The following is a 17,196-nucleotide window of genomic DNA, read 5'->3' on the forward strand; positions in this document are numbered from 1 at the left end:
AAATCCAGGCATTCATTTTGAGAATGATTTTATTTACTGAGCAAACTAACATTTGCATGTTGTGATTGTTTCACTGAATCACACAATGAACAATCTTCATAATTTACTTGTATTGTTCCAAACCTGACTTTCTTTCTTCTGCAGAACACAAAAGAAGGTATTTAGAAGAATGCTTCGACTGTTTTTATCCATACAATGAAAATCAATGGGGTCCAAAACCAAACAACATTGGATCCCATTGGCTTTCATTATATGAACTGTTAAACAAAAGAAACCAAATGTCTGGAATTAAAATTGGGCTGATTTTTAGGGACTAAGGGATCCATGACACACAACTGGATTCAGGTAGTCATTCAATAAGTTTAATGTTTTCTTACACAGTGTCTGTGGTGTTTAGCATAGAGTAGCATGTCATTCTTTACAGTGCAAAATCTAACATTAGAGACAGGACTGGGGCGATGCATTACATTCGGCATGTCCTTGCAGTCAAAAAACCCCACTAGCAGGGCCTGCCGTCTGATACAAACATGCATCGCAAAAGTAAATGCAGCCTTTTGGAGTTCTACATAGATCCCACCAACAGGCCGTGTTTCATCAGCATTCCTTGAGGACATTATTGCTTTTGTCTATGATATTGTAAGATAAATCAATACTTATTATACTTACTGAATAGGTATTGGTGGATATTTTGGATATTGAATCGGGATGGGGATTTGTTAGCATGTTGGGTCTCTTCTTTTGTTAAGGGAAATGTTGTGTTTATGTATGCAGTGTAGGTTGTAAGTATTGTACGTGTGCCATTGTTAAAAAATCTGTACACTTAGAAACAGTATAGAAACAACAAATTTAAATGTGCCACAGGGTTGCCTGTCTGTGTGAAATCCATGTTCCAAATGAAAGAACGTAAGAGGGTTCTAGCTACTTTATGCATCACAGGTGAGCTGAGGACGGGGTTCTGGGATGGTGTAAGTACTGATGGAGGCATTCACATCTCCTCTGCGCACAACACCAGCGCTAACTCTGTTCTGTAGAGCTTGCCGCCATCAGACAGAGCCATGATGGCGCTCTTGTACGTCGGGATTTTGCTGACCTCTAGAACCTGTGAAGAGATCAAAAGAGCATCTAAAAGAAGAGCAATTAAAATATATTACTGACTTTATTATTATTATTATTTATTTTTATTGTATTTTTTTTTTTTTTTTTTGGGGGGGATGGGGTTACATTATAGGTTCATTAAATATCTTAAGCATCTACTATAAAAATAATTTTTTTATAATTAAAAATATATAAATAAAAAAATAAAAATATATATAATTTTGTTATATTTATATAGTACAGACCAAAATATATATAATATTTATATAGTACAGACCAAAAGTTTGGAAACATTTCTATTTTTAATGTTTTTGAAAGAAGTTTCTTCTGCGCATCAAGCCTGCATTTATTTGATCAAAAATACAGGAAAAAAAAGTAATATTATTTTAATATTAAATGCAGGCTTGATGAGCAGAAGAAACTTCTTTCAAAAACATTAAAAATAGTAATGTTTCCAAACTTTTGGTCTGTACTGTATACACACACACACACACACACAAGAAAGACAACTACACTTAATGGAATCTTCAATTCTTGTGGAATGCTTTTGCCCACAGACTTTCATAGTAAGTGCATTTCTAAATGTGCTAATATTGATTGTTTTTACAAACTGAGGGACTGAAGCTGTTATCTGTGGTGTCTACAGATTACTAGCTGAACTTGTACTGATCCCAGACAAATGCCTTTCTAAGTAATAATAGTTGTGTATGACAGTAATTTCTTCCTTTTTTCTGTCCTCTAAAGCTGAGAATTTGCATGCAATCCACATGCAGCAGCAGGAGATTAGATTTCTCAATAGTATTATCATTTATGAGTCTGCTTCAGGAAAATAGTTTGTGCTCATCTTGATCCTCAACTGAGAGTCAGAATACATTGAGAGATCTCAGAAAATGAAAGCTTGAAACCTCCGATCAGCTGGGGTTTTTAGATGCATACCTTGTTGTTTTTCTCACAAAGGTCTTTGAGGAGAGCGTCAAGCTCGTTTTCGTCCATGTAACCGTTCTTGTCCTAGGAGAGCATAGTGAACATTAACGAGCACAGATGTGTGACAGCCACTGAGGAAACTCAGCGTCATGCCACTTTACCATCATTTCCTGTATTCTCTATTCAGACATTAGGGACGCCTCATGCAATGTTCTCTAGGGAGAGATTGGAAATCAGGGCATTAAGGATCGGTTTTGCACACAGAGTCAATGCAATGACATGCTGGGTCTTGGGGTGCTCATTTGGTGCTTTGAAGAAATAACAGCCAGAGAAAGCGGGCCTGTAACGTCCTTTAGATGGCCTGAGACAGTTAGACATGCTTCTGAAAAGGCAGTGTATGTACTCTGTACTATTTGGTTTAAAGGGAACCACATATTTTATTCACCATCATGGCCTACCAAATCCTTTTTTTTTTCTTTTTTTTTCATTTTTATATTTTATATTTCTTAAATTTTTAGGAACACAAAAGTAGATTTTATTTGATTCGACTTTTTGACTAAAATTTATATATACATGTATCATAAAATTATATATCTAGGCATTAAAGGAATAGTTCACCCAAAAATGACAATTCTGACATTAACCTCATGTCGTTCCAAACCTGTGAGGCCTTCTTATATCTTAGGAACACAAATTAAGATATTTTTGATCAAATCCAAGCGCTCTCTAACCCTCCATAGACAGCAAGGGTCCTACCATGATCAAGGTCCAGAAACGTAGCAAGGACACCGGTAAAATCATCAGGGGTTCAACCATAATTTTACGAAGCTATGAAAATACTTAAACAAAAATAACGACTTTATTCAACAAATCTTCTCTTACTTCTCCTTAATACTGTGGTATGCCACCATTATGTAAAGAGTATCACGATGCATGCGCTTGCTTCCGCTTCATGTAAATGATGCATGCGTGTGCTGACACATAATGCGGAACAAGCGCATGCGTTGTGATACTGTCTCCATAATGGTGGCGCAAGGAGAAGAATTGTTGAATAAAATTATTATTTTTGTTTTCTTTGTGCACAAAAGGTATTCTTATACAGTAGCTTCATAAAATTACGGTTGAACCCCTGATGTCAAATAGAATATTTTGCAGATGTCCTTGCTACATTTCTGGACCTTGATCGTGTTAGGATCCTTGCTGTCTATGGCAGGGTCAGAGAGCTCTCAGATTTTATAAAAAAAATTTATCTTAATTCAGGTTCCAAAGATGATGGTCTAACGGGTTTGGAACGACATGAGGGTGAGTAATTAATGACAGAGTTTTCATTTTTGGGTGAACTATCCCTTTAAATTAAGGATAAGCTAATCAAGTAAGTCCTAGTATTTTCATAATGTCTGAAATATAGCCTTAAAATCACCTCTTATATTTCTTACATTTTTAGGAGCACAGAGGTATTTTTTTATTTTATTTTATTTTCACAGCTTTTGGAGAAAAATTAACCTGGGATTGCAAATATGCTTCAGAACAAATCGTCACACATTTTTTTCTATTTTATTTTTATATATTGATATAATATTTTGAGGTTAAATAATAACATAATTTTAATTTTTGTGTGAACTATTTTGTTTACTATTGCATACTGCATCAAAAATAAGCTTCATTATGATTTTTCAAAAGACTGAAAGCATTAAATTAGGAATAAGCCCGTCAAGTAAGTCTATGTATCTCCATAATATTTGTAAAGTGGCTTTAAATCGCCTCTTAATGACCTGATGAAAGAACGAGCTAGCCTGCTGCATTGTCCCAGAGCAAACAGTATGAGGCCAAACCACATGTCTGCTAAATGCAGACCAGCAGTCAGTGTGTCTGTAATGGAATGCCTCAGAGCTTTAAGCAGATGCTGCCTCCTCTAATGCCGCATCATCGCTCTGTGTTTTCTAATAGCCCAAAAATGGGTATGTGTGCGTTTGAGCTGGTCTCCATGTGAGTTCGCAACCAGAACCTGCCAATCAATAAAGATCAGGAGTGCTGTCATCAGCAGTGAGGTATTTGCCCTATTCAGGGACACAGTAATATATTACAATGGAGGCAGGGCCAAACGATTCAATGGTGTTGGAGGTGATATCCAGAAAGAGCATACTGTCTTTGCATACTAATGGCTGCTTTCCGGTCTTATACAATTGGAGACACTCTGGCTGATCTATGCATGCTTGGTTATGCATAAAATCAACCAGTATTAAGTTTAGGCTTGAGGTATTTTAAGGCCGTCGGGCAAAGAGGATTTTGATTTTTAAATGATATAACAGGGTGATTGATCAATTCAAGAGACTTACCTGATCGTATAACTCAAAAATCTTGTTGAAGTCTTTTCTGGACATTTTTACCCCCTGAAGAAAAAAAATGTTCAGTTGTAGGTGGTTAAGGGTAAATCCAGTGCATTTATGGGTTCATTCCTAATGCTGACATACCTGAAATTTGAGTAGAAAGTTCTCCTGGTCTGGTAACAGCCTGTTTAAAAAATAAGAGGTATTTGCCATTTTAATATCAAAGTTAATAGGGCAACGATGAATATTCATAACAAATTTGCAAGCTCACGAACCGTGCCATTTCTGACAGACATAATTTTCCATCCTTATTTGAGTCAAAAATTTTCAGCTGTAAAAAACAACAACAATATTTATTCCCTCAAGTGGCAAGTTCTCAAGGTGACACTAAATGCACATTTTTGTTGGGCTGTGTAGTTCACTCTAAACTTACCGTAGTCATTGTGTACTCCTCTAATTTCTTCTCATCATATGGTTTTTTAGCCCTCTGAAGCAGGTCTTTCAAAAAATTACAGAGTCATTAAGAAAGTTTAGGGTCAGTAAGATTATTTTTTACATGAATACTTTTCAGGATGCATTAAATATATTTTGAACGATAGACTTCAATGACAGAAATACTTTTATTTTGAACGATAAGTACTTTGAGGTCCAAGGTTGCTAACTGATGCTATACACTTTTGTTGAAGCCATCAGCCTGCATTATTTTAACTTATTTAAATACTTGTTCAACATCAAAATTCCTGGAGAAAAACCCATGATTCTGCACAGAAAAATGACCAATCAGAAGAATCGCAACAAATTTGCACTTCCAAAGGTGCCCTGAACTGCACTTTCTTAAAGAAGTCAGTTTCTGTAACACTATAATAGTTGTAGTATTGAAAAATATGCATATTTTAGATTAGCCCTTTGAAAGTTCGTTCAATTTTCCCAAAAACATTTGTTGAAATTACAGAGTTGTACATTTTTGTCTTTGAGGTCTGATTGTTCAAATTATAAAACGATAACTTCTAGACCTTCAATGACAGAAGATGCATTAAATATATTTTGAACGATAGACTTCAATGACAGAAATACTTTGAGGTCCAAGGTTGCTAACTGATGCTATACACTTTTGTTGAAGCCATCAGCCTGCATTATTTTAACTTATTTTCTAAATACTCCTGTTCAACATCAAAATTCCTGGAGAAAAAAACCCATGATTCTGCACAGAAATCTCCACCAATCAGAGAATCGCAACAAATAAATTGCACTTCTGCTAAGCACTGCAAATGACAAGAGTCAGTTTCTGTACACACTCAAGACTACCTAAATATTTGTATGAAAAATATGCATATTTTAGAAAGCTGAAAGTTCTGTCATTTTTAATTTGATCTTTTGCAGTGCTTCATGGGATTGTAGTTCTTTTCCTAGTTAAAGCCTTGTACCTTTTGTCTTTCTGTCTGATTTTCAAATGCTAATGTTGTGATTCACCTAATTGGTTTAGGTTAGGGCTTATAACTATTAAACAAAGACTTTTCAAAATCCATATGGGGAAAAATTCATGAGAAAAATACTTCCAGAACCAAGGCTGCTGGCATTTTTGCACTTGTTTGTAGAATATAAACAGTTTTGACCAATCGGCATCCTTGACCGGAACTATCCATATTTTGTTTTTTATAGTGGTGCTGTCTCCAAAATGCAATGTCCATAATTCACAGAGCTCTCGGAATTTCCTTTTCCTGCCTGAGGTCCATTAGTGGGTCCAAAAGCAGTCCAGTGTTGACAGATTGCACTCATCAAATCACTGCCTGTAAATCTGGCAGCTGTTCAAAGAAACCACTCCCTATTTTAATTTAAATGCACAAATCCTCAGTGCTTGCTTTACACATGCTGGAGAAAGACCTAGAGCACTGCTAACTTTTAAGGAGGAAACTCCAGAGTGGGTAATCCAGTATGGCTCATGACTGACCTCATGGATCTCTCTCTTACATTTAAGAAGGTACGAGCTGCCTTCAGAGGAGATTTGCATCTTTAGTTTAATTATGTGTTGTTAATTTATTTTACTCTTTAAAAAGGTTTGTCCTGAGTGATATGAAACAAGATCATAAAGAGATAATAGGATGGAATTGAACTTTAAGTATGCTGATCAGCAAGTTTGTGTGCCAAATATGCTAATGCTATACTCCCTGCCAAACCCAAAAGATGTTAACCCTCATGTCCATGTTCATCTGAGAGCTCTGAAGGCTAATTTAGTGTCTAAACTAACAAACTTAACTTAAACTTAAGGAAAAGTTCACTTAAAAATGAAAAATTGCTGACAATTTCCTTACCCTATTTTGTTGGAACAGATTTGGTGAAATTTAGCCTTATATCACTTGCTTACCAGACTCTGCAGCAAATGGGTGCCATCAGAGTGAGAGCACAGCTGATTAAAAAAATCACACTAATCTACAAGTAATCCACAAAACTCCAATCCATCAATTAATGTCTTGTGAAGCGAAAAGCTGTGAGTTTGAAAGAAACAAATCCACCATTAAGGCATTTCAACTTTGAACCATTGCTTCTGGCCAAAATACCAATCCATAATCCATGATAGCACTTACCATGATAATGCATCAAAATCCACCAACATTTGTTAAGAACGGTTGTGGATTGTTTTGTTTTTAAACTGTGCTTCATCCGTGCATATATTTTCACCCAATTAAGACAAGATGACCTTTTCACTGGAGAAAGCAATATTAAGATTTTTACTGGAAGCAACAGTTTAAAGTTAGAACATCTTAATGATGGATTTATCACAAACACACAGCTTTTCACTTCACAAAACGTTTATTGATGGCCTGGAGTTTTGTAGATTACTTGTGGATTATTGTGATTTTTTTTTTCCAGCTGTTTGAATTGGACGGCACCCATTCACTGCAGAGGATCCATTGATGAGCAAGTGATGTGACGCTACATTTCTCCAAATCTGTTTCAGTGGAAAAACAAACGTATCTACATCTTGGATGGTCCAAGGGTGAGTAAATTTTCAGCAATTTTTCATTTTTGGTGAACTATTTCTTTAATTGATACTTCATGACTTTTTTCCAAGTATATAAGAACAGATAATGAATGCCAAAAATGAATCACTCCAATGCATTTTTTCATATTAAGATGCAGTACACTTACTTTGTTTTATTGCATTTTTCTATAACATGTTTTTGCTGAGATCAAACTGACCTCAAACAGAACCAGAAATGTTGTAGTCACATTTCCAAAAAGTATGTAGACTTTTTTTTTGTAAAATATAGGGTTAAAGCTGTAGTGTGTCCAGGTTTAGTCAGAGCAACATATATTTGAAGGGAAAATAACAGGTTTAAAATAACTAGTATTATTTTTACTCCTACAGCATTTGGGTGTCTGGGTCTTTACACACAAGGTTAAGTTCCTCGACAAAGATGGTTGCTCTCTGAGCTCACATCTTGTGAGAGGTTAAAAGTTTCTTTCTCACCTTAAGTTCGTCAGCTTCTATGTATCCACTGTGATCAGCATCATAAGTTCTCCAAGCCTGGTGGAGAAATGAATAACATTAAACATTGGAATTGTTACAGAAAGCTGAAACTGATCTTCAGAATTTACATTATTAAATGTCTTTAAGATTTTTTTTTTTAAATAAGTCTGTTAGTGCTGTTTGGTGAAAAATACATTAAATACAGTAATATTGTGAAATATTACAATTTAAAATAACGTTTTTTTTATACTATTTTAATATTTATGGCAAAGCTGAATTTTCAGCAGCCATTGCTCCAATCTTCAGTGTCACATGATCCTTCACAAATCAATCAATCTAATATGCTGATTTTGTGCTGTAATCGCCATAATTGTATTCTTCAAAGACATGCAATGGTATATTCTAGTTTGTATAAACCTCACCTGCATAAATTCTGCACAGGATTTCAGCTGTTGTCTGAAAAATAGCAAGAAGTTTTCCTCTGTTGGTAGTATTTGTACCAGCTGTGAAAGACGTAAAAACAGAGATCAGATCAACAAAATGTATGCACTTTTTGATTAATATAATGTGCATACATTCCAAGTCAGCAATGAAGGGATGTCAGTTTATGAAGTGTCAAAAGCTGCTAGGTCTGAGGATATCTGCTTAGTGATAGCATCTCTAAAATGATTCTCCCCAGAGAGCCGCTGACAGCTGCATTGATGGCTGTAAATCCTCTGAACAGGTTACACATTCAACAATGTGAACAAGCGATTCTGTTTTCATAACCGATGTTTTGATGGTCAGAAGTGGCTCATGGTACTTTTGTTGCATGAAAGCATTTCATAAATGAACAAACGTTTTTGTTCGCAGGTAAATCAACAGCACATGAGCTGAATACTGGATTGTGTCAACATGCCAAACCTTTTTCATTTTGGAGCCTAAACCCTGCAGTCTGTGCCTGCCAGACAAAATTGCTTGTGCCAGCCATTTGGACAGTCAAAAAAATCAATTATTTTAATACCATAGCATGGGTTTTAGCTTTCTTACCTCAACGATACCTATTTTTCCATCAGCATTTTGCTCATATTTCTCCACAAAGGCCTTCATTTTGTCTGTTAGTTCCTGGGGAAAAAATAAAATAATTTAACAAACAGACATTTCAAAAAATACAATCTTAAATTTTTAGGCATTTTAACAAAAAAGTACAGTTTGCTGCAGATTTCAGTGGCTATAATCAAGCTTCTGGCTGTTACAATCCATTTCTACTGCCTTCTGAAATCCATTGATGTGTAAGAACAAATACGTGCAGACAGATGGGATGTACTGCTATCTTCAGCCCTCATTGCACAATGCTGATTGTTTTCATACTGCTTTTGATACAGATGAGAGGAGTTCTCATTCCTCAAACAAAAAACCTGCCCATCTTGGTATAGGACATAGAGTGATGACTGTGCAGAAATCACTAAAATGTGAAACACCTCAGTTCGTTCACATGATGGGGTAATGGTTTCGATGAAAGTTAGGCCCAGACTCCAGAGTTTGTTCCATCAGCTTGAAGCACCATTCAAATGCAACCCACCAAGTTTTCTAAACTTTCGCCTGTTTACCAAGAGTTGTTTGTCTTACTACAGTTTCAGTGAGAATCAATAGGGTGACTGAGACAAATGAAGGCATATCCTCAATCAGGCATCTCTGAGAGGGCATGGCACTGGTGTAGGGCAGAATTCTAAATTGAGTGTATACGGTTTCCAATATGCTTTAGCATAGGTGATATGGAAAGTTGTAAAAGATTTTTTATTTTAATTTATATATATATATATATATATATACCATTATATATAAAATCCATAGAAAAAGGAAGAAGGAAAATTACCAGTACATTTTCCATTAAATTTACAGACTAGAAATCTTCTTTCAACTCTGAAACACAGCACAACACATAATATATATATATATATATATATATATATATACAGAAAATTAAAAAAATCCTTTAACAATACATTGTGCTGTATTTTTAAAAACTGTTAAAATTCCTGCTTCTTGTAGCTTTGAAGTCCATTTCATGCTTTTCTATAGTATAACAAAATGTATTTATATGTTGCATGCAAAAAAATAAAAAAATAAAATAAAAATTATATTTCTGCTTTAGCTGATATGACAGTGAAGAAAGGATAAAATCAAAACATAATTTAAAAGAACTGGAGAAAAATTCAAATGAAACAGTTTAGGTTGAGTGGGCCTCTTTCAGATAAGGATGAACAGAGTGAATTTCAATTAACTTATTTGTGTGAATTAATTTGAATCTACAATACATACACTATCAGTCAAAGGTTTTTGAACAGTAAGATTTTTAATGTTTATTTTAAAGAAGTCTCCTTTGCTAACCAAGCCTGTATTTATTTCATCCAAAGTGGTGTACAGCAAAAACAGTAAAATTTTGAAATATTTTGACTATTTTAACACAAATGTTTTCTATTTGAATGTATTTTTAAATGTCATTTATTCTGGTGATTTTAAAGCTGAATTTTTAGCATCATTACTCCTTCAAATGATCCTTCAGAAATATTCTAATTTTCTGGTTTGCTCCTCAAAAAACATTTATTATTATTATAATTATTATTATTTCGAAAACAGCTGAGTAGAACTTTTTCAGGTTTCTTTGTTGAATAAAAAGTTCAGAAGAATGGCATTTATCTGAAATAGAAATCTTGTAACATTTTTGTAACATTATAAATGTCTTTATTGTCACTTTTGATCAATTTAAAGCATCCTTGCTAAATAAAAGTATTAATTTCTATAATTTCTTTCCCTCCCAAAAGAAATTATACTGACATCAAGAGTTCGAATGGTATAGTGTGTAATGTTACAAAAGCTTTCTATTTATCAAAGAATCCTGAAAAAAGTATTCAACTGTTTCAAATATTGATGATGATAATAATAATAATAATAACAACTTTGAAAGTTTCTTGAACAGCAAATCAGCATATTAGAATGATTTCTGAAGGATCATGTGACACTGAAGACTGGAGTATGCTGAGAATTTAGCTTTGGAGCAATGTTATTGATTTGTTCAATGTTTGTCAGCTCCCAGCATGCATTGCAGCATGGATAAATTATGCAGTTACTGATCAAGGATTATTGAACATGACGTGAAAATGACATGACATACAGTCAAGTATGGTGACCCATACTCAGAATTCTTGCTCTGCATTTAACCTATCCAAAGTGCACACACACACAGCAGTGAACACACACCCAGAGCAGTAGTCAGCCATTTATGCTGCGGCAACCGGGGAGCAGTTGGGGGTTCGGTGCCTTGCTCAAGGGCACCTCAGTCGTGGTTTTGCCGGCCCGAGACTCAAACCCACAACCTTAGGGTTAGGAGTCAAACTCTCTAACCTCTAGGCCACGACTTCCCACAGCTTTGTTTTGTTGCTTGCTGTCTTTATGCTGCTGTTGATGTTTTTGTCATCAGTTATTTGTTGGCTCATATTTTTACTCATTTGATGTTTGTAGATTGTCACCATTATTGAGGTTTGTGCGTTGAGTTCCATGTACATCTATATGAATACATTTTCAGTCTGCTTTATTCGAGAGTATTAGGTGAAGAGTGCTGAAGTACGGTAAGCACAGATGTACAAGATTAAATGAGTCTTAAAGTCTGAATAAATTAAATTGTTATATGCAGAGGCCCATGAGAGACATTCAGGGAGCAGAAAAGCACAGCACAGCACAAGACCATTAGAGGTGTGAAATGACCCAGTGGCTGCTTTTCCTCAGTCCTGTCACAGTCCATCACCTCCTCTTTACGCCTAATAGGGCTGTAACTCAATGACATGGGAATCTCAATAAAGTACAGCCACTGGACACCACCTCAGGAACCACATGGAGGACAAGAATGTCACTGTTTTACAATGACAGACCAGCCTCACACCTGTATATTTGGATCTTGCAGGTAAAATATAAAATGGTGTGATTGTAGAGGTTAAAAATCAGTGCTGGTAAATTCTTGTTTGTGTAAAAGTGTCGAGGTTTACTTATTAGCCCATGGTGATTGATACTCTAACCACCAAACTGGTTCAAAAAGCCTCTTTAATCATAATGGACATTTAGAATTAGCAGTGTATTCTATCAGATTTTATTGCAGACAACATACACTGTATTGCCAAAAGTATTGAGACACCCCAATCTCAATGTATGATAATATGATCAATGATATTGTGGGGAATTGTGTGTTTCTAATTTTTTCTAGATTTGTACTCATGGAAATTATAAAGTAGTCGAATCTGTTCATTGGAAGGGGGTGACCCAACACTTTTGGCAATATAGTGTATATTTGTAATATTTTATATTTTCAGTGCACATTTAATTTTTTTATTTTTTTAATAATTTTTTGTAGTCATTAATGAAGGCCTTTTCACCTTCTTGTTTTGCCATCAACCAATCAACATTATCAATAAGTTTTATTATTATTAGCAGTAGTGGTGGTGATGATTTTATTTTATTTTATTTTATTTTATCCAGCTTGTGCATGTTCTTGGTGTTCCATCAGACAATCAACATTATCAATATGTCTTTATTTATTTATTACATTTTTATTTATTTATTTATTTATTGCCTCAAAACCTTTAAGTTTTTCCCTTGACCAGACATTTTCAGTCCTTTACTTCCAAGGGTCACCCAAGCAACTGCCATTGTATATAATCTGATACCATAAAGAGCAAGTCTTGAGACCTTGAGCATGATACCTAACCCGGGTTGCTCATGGAGGATTGCTAAATGGCTGCGTACTCTGACCTTCATGATGGAACAACTCAAAACTTCACATTTGTTACTATGACGTTCATTACAATCATTTAGTTCCCAATTATTCAGTATGTATTCAGTCATTCCCAGCCCTTATAAACGTTGTTTGTTTGGCAGTTTCAGCATGTGTATATTCCAGACAAGAACAAACCATCATTCCTACCAGTAATGAGTTTCATCCAAGGTCATTCCACTACATCAAGTCTGCATGCAGTTCCCCTCAATGAGGATTAGGTTCTTTCATCTTTGTTTTCAACACACTGTGCATTGCTGTTCTTTTTAGATAACTGCATAACCAGCAGATTGCAACTACAGAGGATGGTAGAGTTGTAAAACAAACGCAAATGAGGATTTATTCTCTATGAAGCAAATGAGGGGAGGAGCCAGCAGCAGATGTGCATGAACCCAGATGGGGAGACAGACTGACTCTAACGTGCTGACTGAGACAAACTGGGACAAAGTCTCTGTCCTCTGTCAGAGCTTTAACAGGTCTGATAACATGCCACTCCATCATATGATACAGCAAAACCTGGAGACAAATGTGTAATGCCACTAAAATTGCAATATCTTCTTAAAAGGTCACATAGATAAAGTATCAATTTACTGAACCAAAATGAGATTCATTTAGATGATCTGTGACCATGACCAACACCTCACACTCTCATCTGAGGAGATATTATTAGCAGATATTATATTGTTGGGTTGCAGTGATGCATGGTGCAATATTATTTTTCAGTGTTAACAAAGGTATTTTTTTATCTTTCATTTTCATTCATTCATTAAGCTTTTTCAAACTCCTCTACAACTAAAAATTTTCAGGGAAACTGAACTTTGCAATTTTCTTGCAATCTGCTACTATCCTTACAGTATCAAACAAAAATGGATCAGATAAAAAAAAATAGACAAGATTTCTTTTCCAGATATAGGCTAAATTTAGACAAGTACTCTTTAAAAATGCTGGGTTAAATACAACCCATCGCTGGGTAAAATCAAAGTCCTTATTCTATAGTCTTTGGTAAAATACAGACAAACCTAGCAACTGGGTTGTTTTGATCCAACGGATGTGTTACAACCGAGAAGGTCGGGTTAAACATTTAACCCAACTGCTGGGTCAAAACAACCCAGTTGCTGGGTTTTTCCGTTTTTAACGTAATGTATTTAGCATTTTCTAGAGTGTATGTCTATATATAATAAATGTATAATTTTTTATATTAATAATAATTATTATTTATTCTCTTTTATTTATTCTTTAAAAAAAAATCACACCACAAAAACCACAAAATTAAAAGCTCACACAGTTTATTACATGTGGACAGCAGGATAATTTGATAATACACGTCAAGTTTCATCATATTCCAATGTCAGGGGAAATTTAATATTTGAAAAGAAAAGCATTTTTATTTTTTTTCTAAAACAATACAGATTTATTTATTTATTCATTCATTCATTCATTCATTCATTCAATTTTGTCATTTTCTTGAGAAAATATTTTTTGTTTGTTCCACAATAACAGATTTTGGATACTGTTCTTATTATTATTACATTGTGTTATCAACAAAATATCTTCTTGGGATGTTTCACATGTATGTTCTAGCCTGATGCTTATATACCAATATGCAGCAGAAGACTGAAGAAAACTGTGACTTACCAGTCCTGCTTGTTTTCGGGCTTGTTGAAGTTCTTTGATAAAATTCTGCAACTCCTTCCCCTCGATATATCCATTACCTAAGAGCATTTACAGCCCAAATCAATGACACAATACAGATGAGACGTGCTTTCAGCCCAAAAAGTGTATTTCAAAACCATCTGAAATGACTAACAATCTATCTCTTGTCACATTTTGACATCCTCACAGGTTAATGACTGTCTGTTAGGAAAGATACGTTAGACAAATAATTTTAATCAAACTTTTGGAAACCAGTTGCAAAGCAGGTGGCAAGAATAATCCCTTTTTTTTTCTTCCCCAAAAATGTTTCAGTTCATGAAATCCACAAAATAAGGAAAGAAATTACCATCGTTGTCATAATGATGGAATATATCCAGGAACTGAGAGGCTGAGATCTCTACTCCTTGCAGGTAGGCGTTTGCCATGTTTTCTCAGTGTGTCAGGCGCTGATGCTGTGAGACCGATGCTGTGAGAATGGCTCTGTGATGTCTCCAGTATTTAAGTCAAGTTCCGCCCTCCCCTCAGATGATGGCACACGCCCAGCGCACCTCTGTCTCCGCGCGCCGCAGGTAGCGCGCGCATTGCTGAGCTACACGGATGTGAGACGCATTTAAATCAGGACTTCTTTCTGCGCGGATGTCACAGTCTCCAACCGAGCCCATTGACACTTATAAAACTCAAAATAGGAATTGTGGAACATTTGGCCACAAAAAAAAAAGGTCCATTTTACAATCTGACGTGAATCAAGTGCGCTTTATGGAAACAGTGACCCCTGCGCTCATAATGAATAAAAATGTGCGAATTATTCACTTGCTTCGACTTCTTTAAATGTTTATATTGATATTTTTTCCAGCAATATATTCATTTCAACAATGTTTTCTCTAACGTAGCCTAGACTATTAGTCAAGCTAGCCAGCGTGCCAATTTTTTACGTGTTGCAACATGAACAGAGTTAGGCTGTCCATTACATTTTCTATAGCAATCATTTTTGTGCGATACTACGATAAAGCATGATAGACTCGCACGTCACATATTTTAGAAAAGGTTTTGTGGTTTATTAAAAAATAAAAATAAATAAATTAGTTTAAGGCGACGTGAATCTCGACGGATATCGTGCCTGACTGACACTTCCTTCATATTTTTACATTTTCATTTTTTTTTTTTTCTCTTTTTTTTTTACCTTTATTTATGGAGTTCATTTTTGTTCAGAATCTACAAAGGTAAACTTTCAGTTCCCAGACACAGGGCTTTATCTGGAAAAAAAAAAACACTAATAGTTTGGCTTTCACAATTCAGAGATGTCATCTTCCAGGAGGACAAACTTTTCTGTATGCCGTGTGTATGTGCTTTGTGTAAGAATTGATCCAATAACACTGAACTTATGAAATTAATTTTCCTTTTGCCTCTGCGGACATCATTCCCTAGTTCAGTTTTCTTGTTAGTTTTCTCTTATTTACAGAACATTAATTCATAAAAAGATGAGCAATGACCCATGAGATAATTGCTCTCCATATGTTAATTAATGAGGCTCTGCCCAGACAATGACGGCTGGATCTCTGGTCCTCTGTCACGGCATCCTGCCTGGCAGGTAGGCAGGCAGACAGATAGATGGACAGTTCACCCCACACAGCCACCCTCATGCAATTAGAAACTTCCCTGGTAGTCTGGCAGAGTGAGTAAAATGAGCTTAAATTAGACTGCATGGTGCTAATGGTGCGTCCAGATGTTATCACAACACACCAATGGAGTTTCTTAGCACTTGATGTGGTATATGTTTGTGGTGTTGGCCACTATTTGCTGTATAGACACACAGATGGGTTGGCTGACAGTTGTAGTGTGAAGCGAGGCCATTATGAAACACTCCTGCAGAGTATTGTTGTGAGGAGCTTGCATCACACCGTAGCAAGTAAACAGTGGCACCTGCACAACTAAACAACACATCCACACATAAAAACCATATACAAACACCATATACAATCAGAATCATAGCAATCATAAACTTATTTCAGAAGTTCAGCTTCATATGCTATAGAACTGTTGTACTGTATATATATATATATATATAAGCAGTTTCATATGAGAAAGAGTGCAATATGGTAAATCAGCACAGCTGTGACTTGTGCATATAGGCACAAGGCCACAGGTAATCACAGATGTGCTGATATAGATCCATATCATAATTCTGCTTGTGTGATAAAAATTTGAGTCCATTTTTGTTGTCTGTGTAACTTTTTATAGTTAATATAGAAGCACATCTTGAAAACTCTCCTTATAAAAAGATGCCTCAGTTATTCATGGAAGAGCAATTTATCCATTAAGCAAATCACTGCTGAGCAAGCAGTGGGAAATGGGGAACCATTTTTGTCATTATTTTTTGTTTGTCTTGATCACTCATACACTGATTTTAAATTATATCTTACTTGCAAATTTGACTTTGTTTTTCATAATAGAAATGTCTTCACTAAAATAATTGTGATATGAAAACTGCTTACATTCATATTTTCCAGTAATTTGCATCTCACTCAGCCATTTACAAAGTAATTCAACTTTGCTCCCAAGTTAATTGCCAGCTATTTTTAGGAAGTCTGATTGCAGGCAGTCTCAGCCTGGATTTACGACAGTAAGAAAGTACTTTTTGTCCCTCAGATCCTGAAGATGCAGCAAATAGCCTAGAACGCCTATCAGCAACCACACAGACATTTTGTCCTGGGTATTGTGGAACACCTTCTAACTGTGGTGGCATTGTGGGGAAATAGCAAGTCTGGATTTCTCTGATTATACCACAATAAGCCATTTCGTCCTTGCTAATGTATGTGGAGCTTAAATGGTCGAAGTTCAGCCTTATGTTCAGTGAGAGATTTAACAGTCTGAAAAGAGTTTTAAGATCTGCCTTTCTAGCAGAACTTTCAAAGACCTAAAGACTG

At 35.4% G+C, this 17,196-nt stretch overlaps 1 protein-coding gene across 1 annotated transcript; it reads right to left on the bottom strand.

The window, feature by feature from the left end:
- Nucleotides 1-340: 340 nt before the first annotated feature.
- On the bottom strand, nucleotides 341-14,776 carry LOC109106172 (calbindin). Its single transcript, XM_042741411.1, has 11 exons — nucleotides 14,619-14,776; nucleotides 14,255-14,331; nucleotides 8,845-8,919; nucleotides 8,238-8,318; nucleotides 7,816-7,872; nucleotides 4,780-4,857; nucleotides 4,622-4,677; nucleotides 4,491-4,530; nucleotides 4,356-4,409; nucleotides 2,032-2,103; nucleotides 341-1,099 (listed from the first exon to the last, which is right to left on the bottom strand). Exons 1-11 carry the CDS (start codon nucleotides 14,695-14,697, stop codon nucleotides 986-988), a joined length of 783 nt encoding a protein of 260 aa, XP_042597345.1. The 5' UTR covers nucleotides 14,698-14,776; the 3' UTR covers nucleotides 341-985.
- Nucleotides 14,777-17,196: the final 2,420 nt, after the last annotated feature.

This window comes from Cyprinus carpio, chromosome B16 (assembly GCF_018340385.1).
Source record: "Cyprinus carpio isolate SPL01 chromosome B16, ASM1834038v1, whole genome shotgun sequence".
Taxonomy (NCBI): Eukaryota; Metazoa; Chordata; class Actinopteri; order Cypriniformes; family Cyprinidae; genus Cyprinus; species Cyprinus carpio.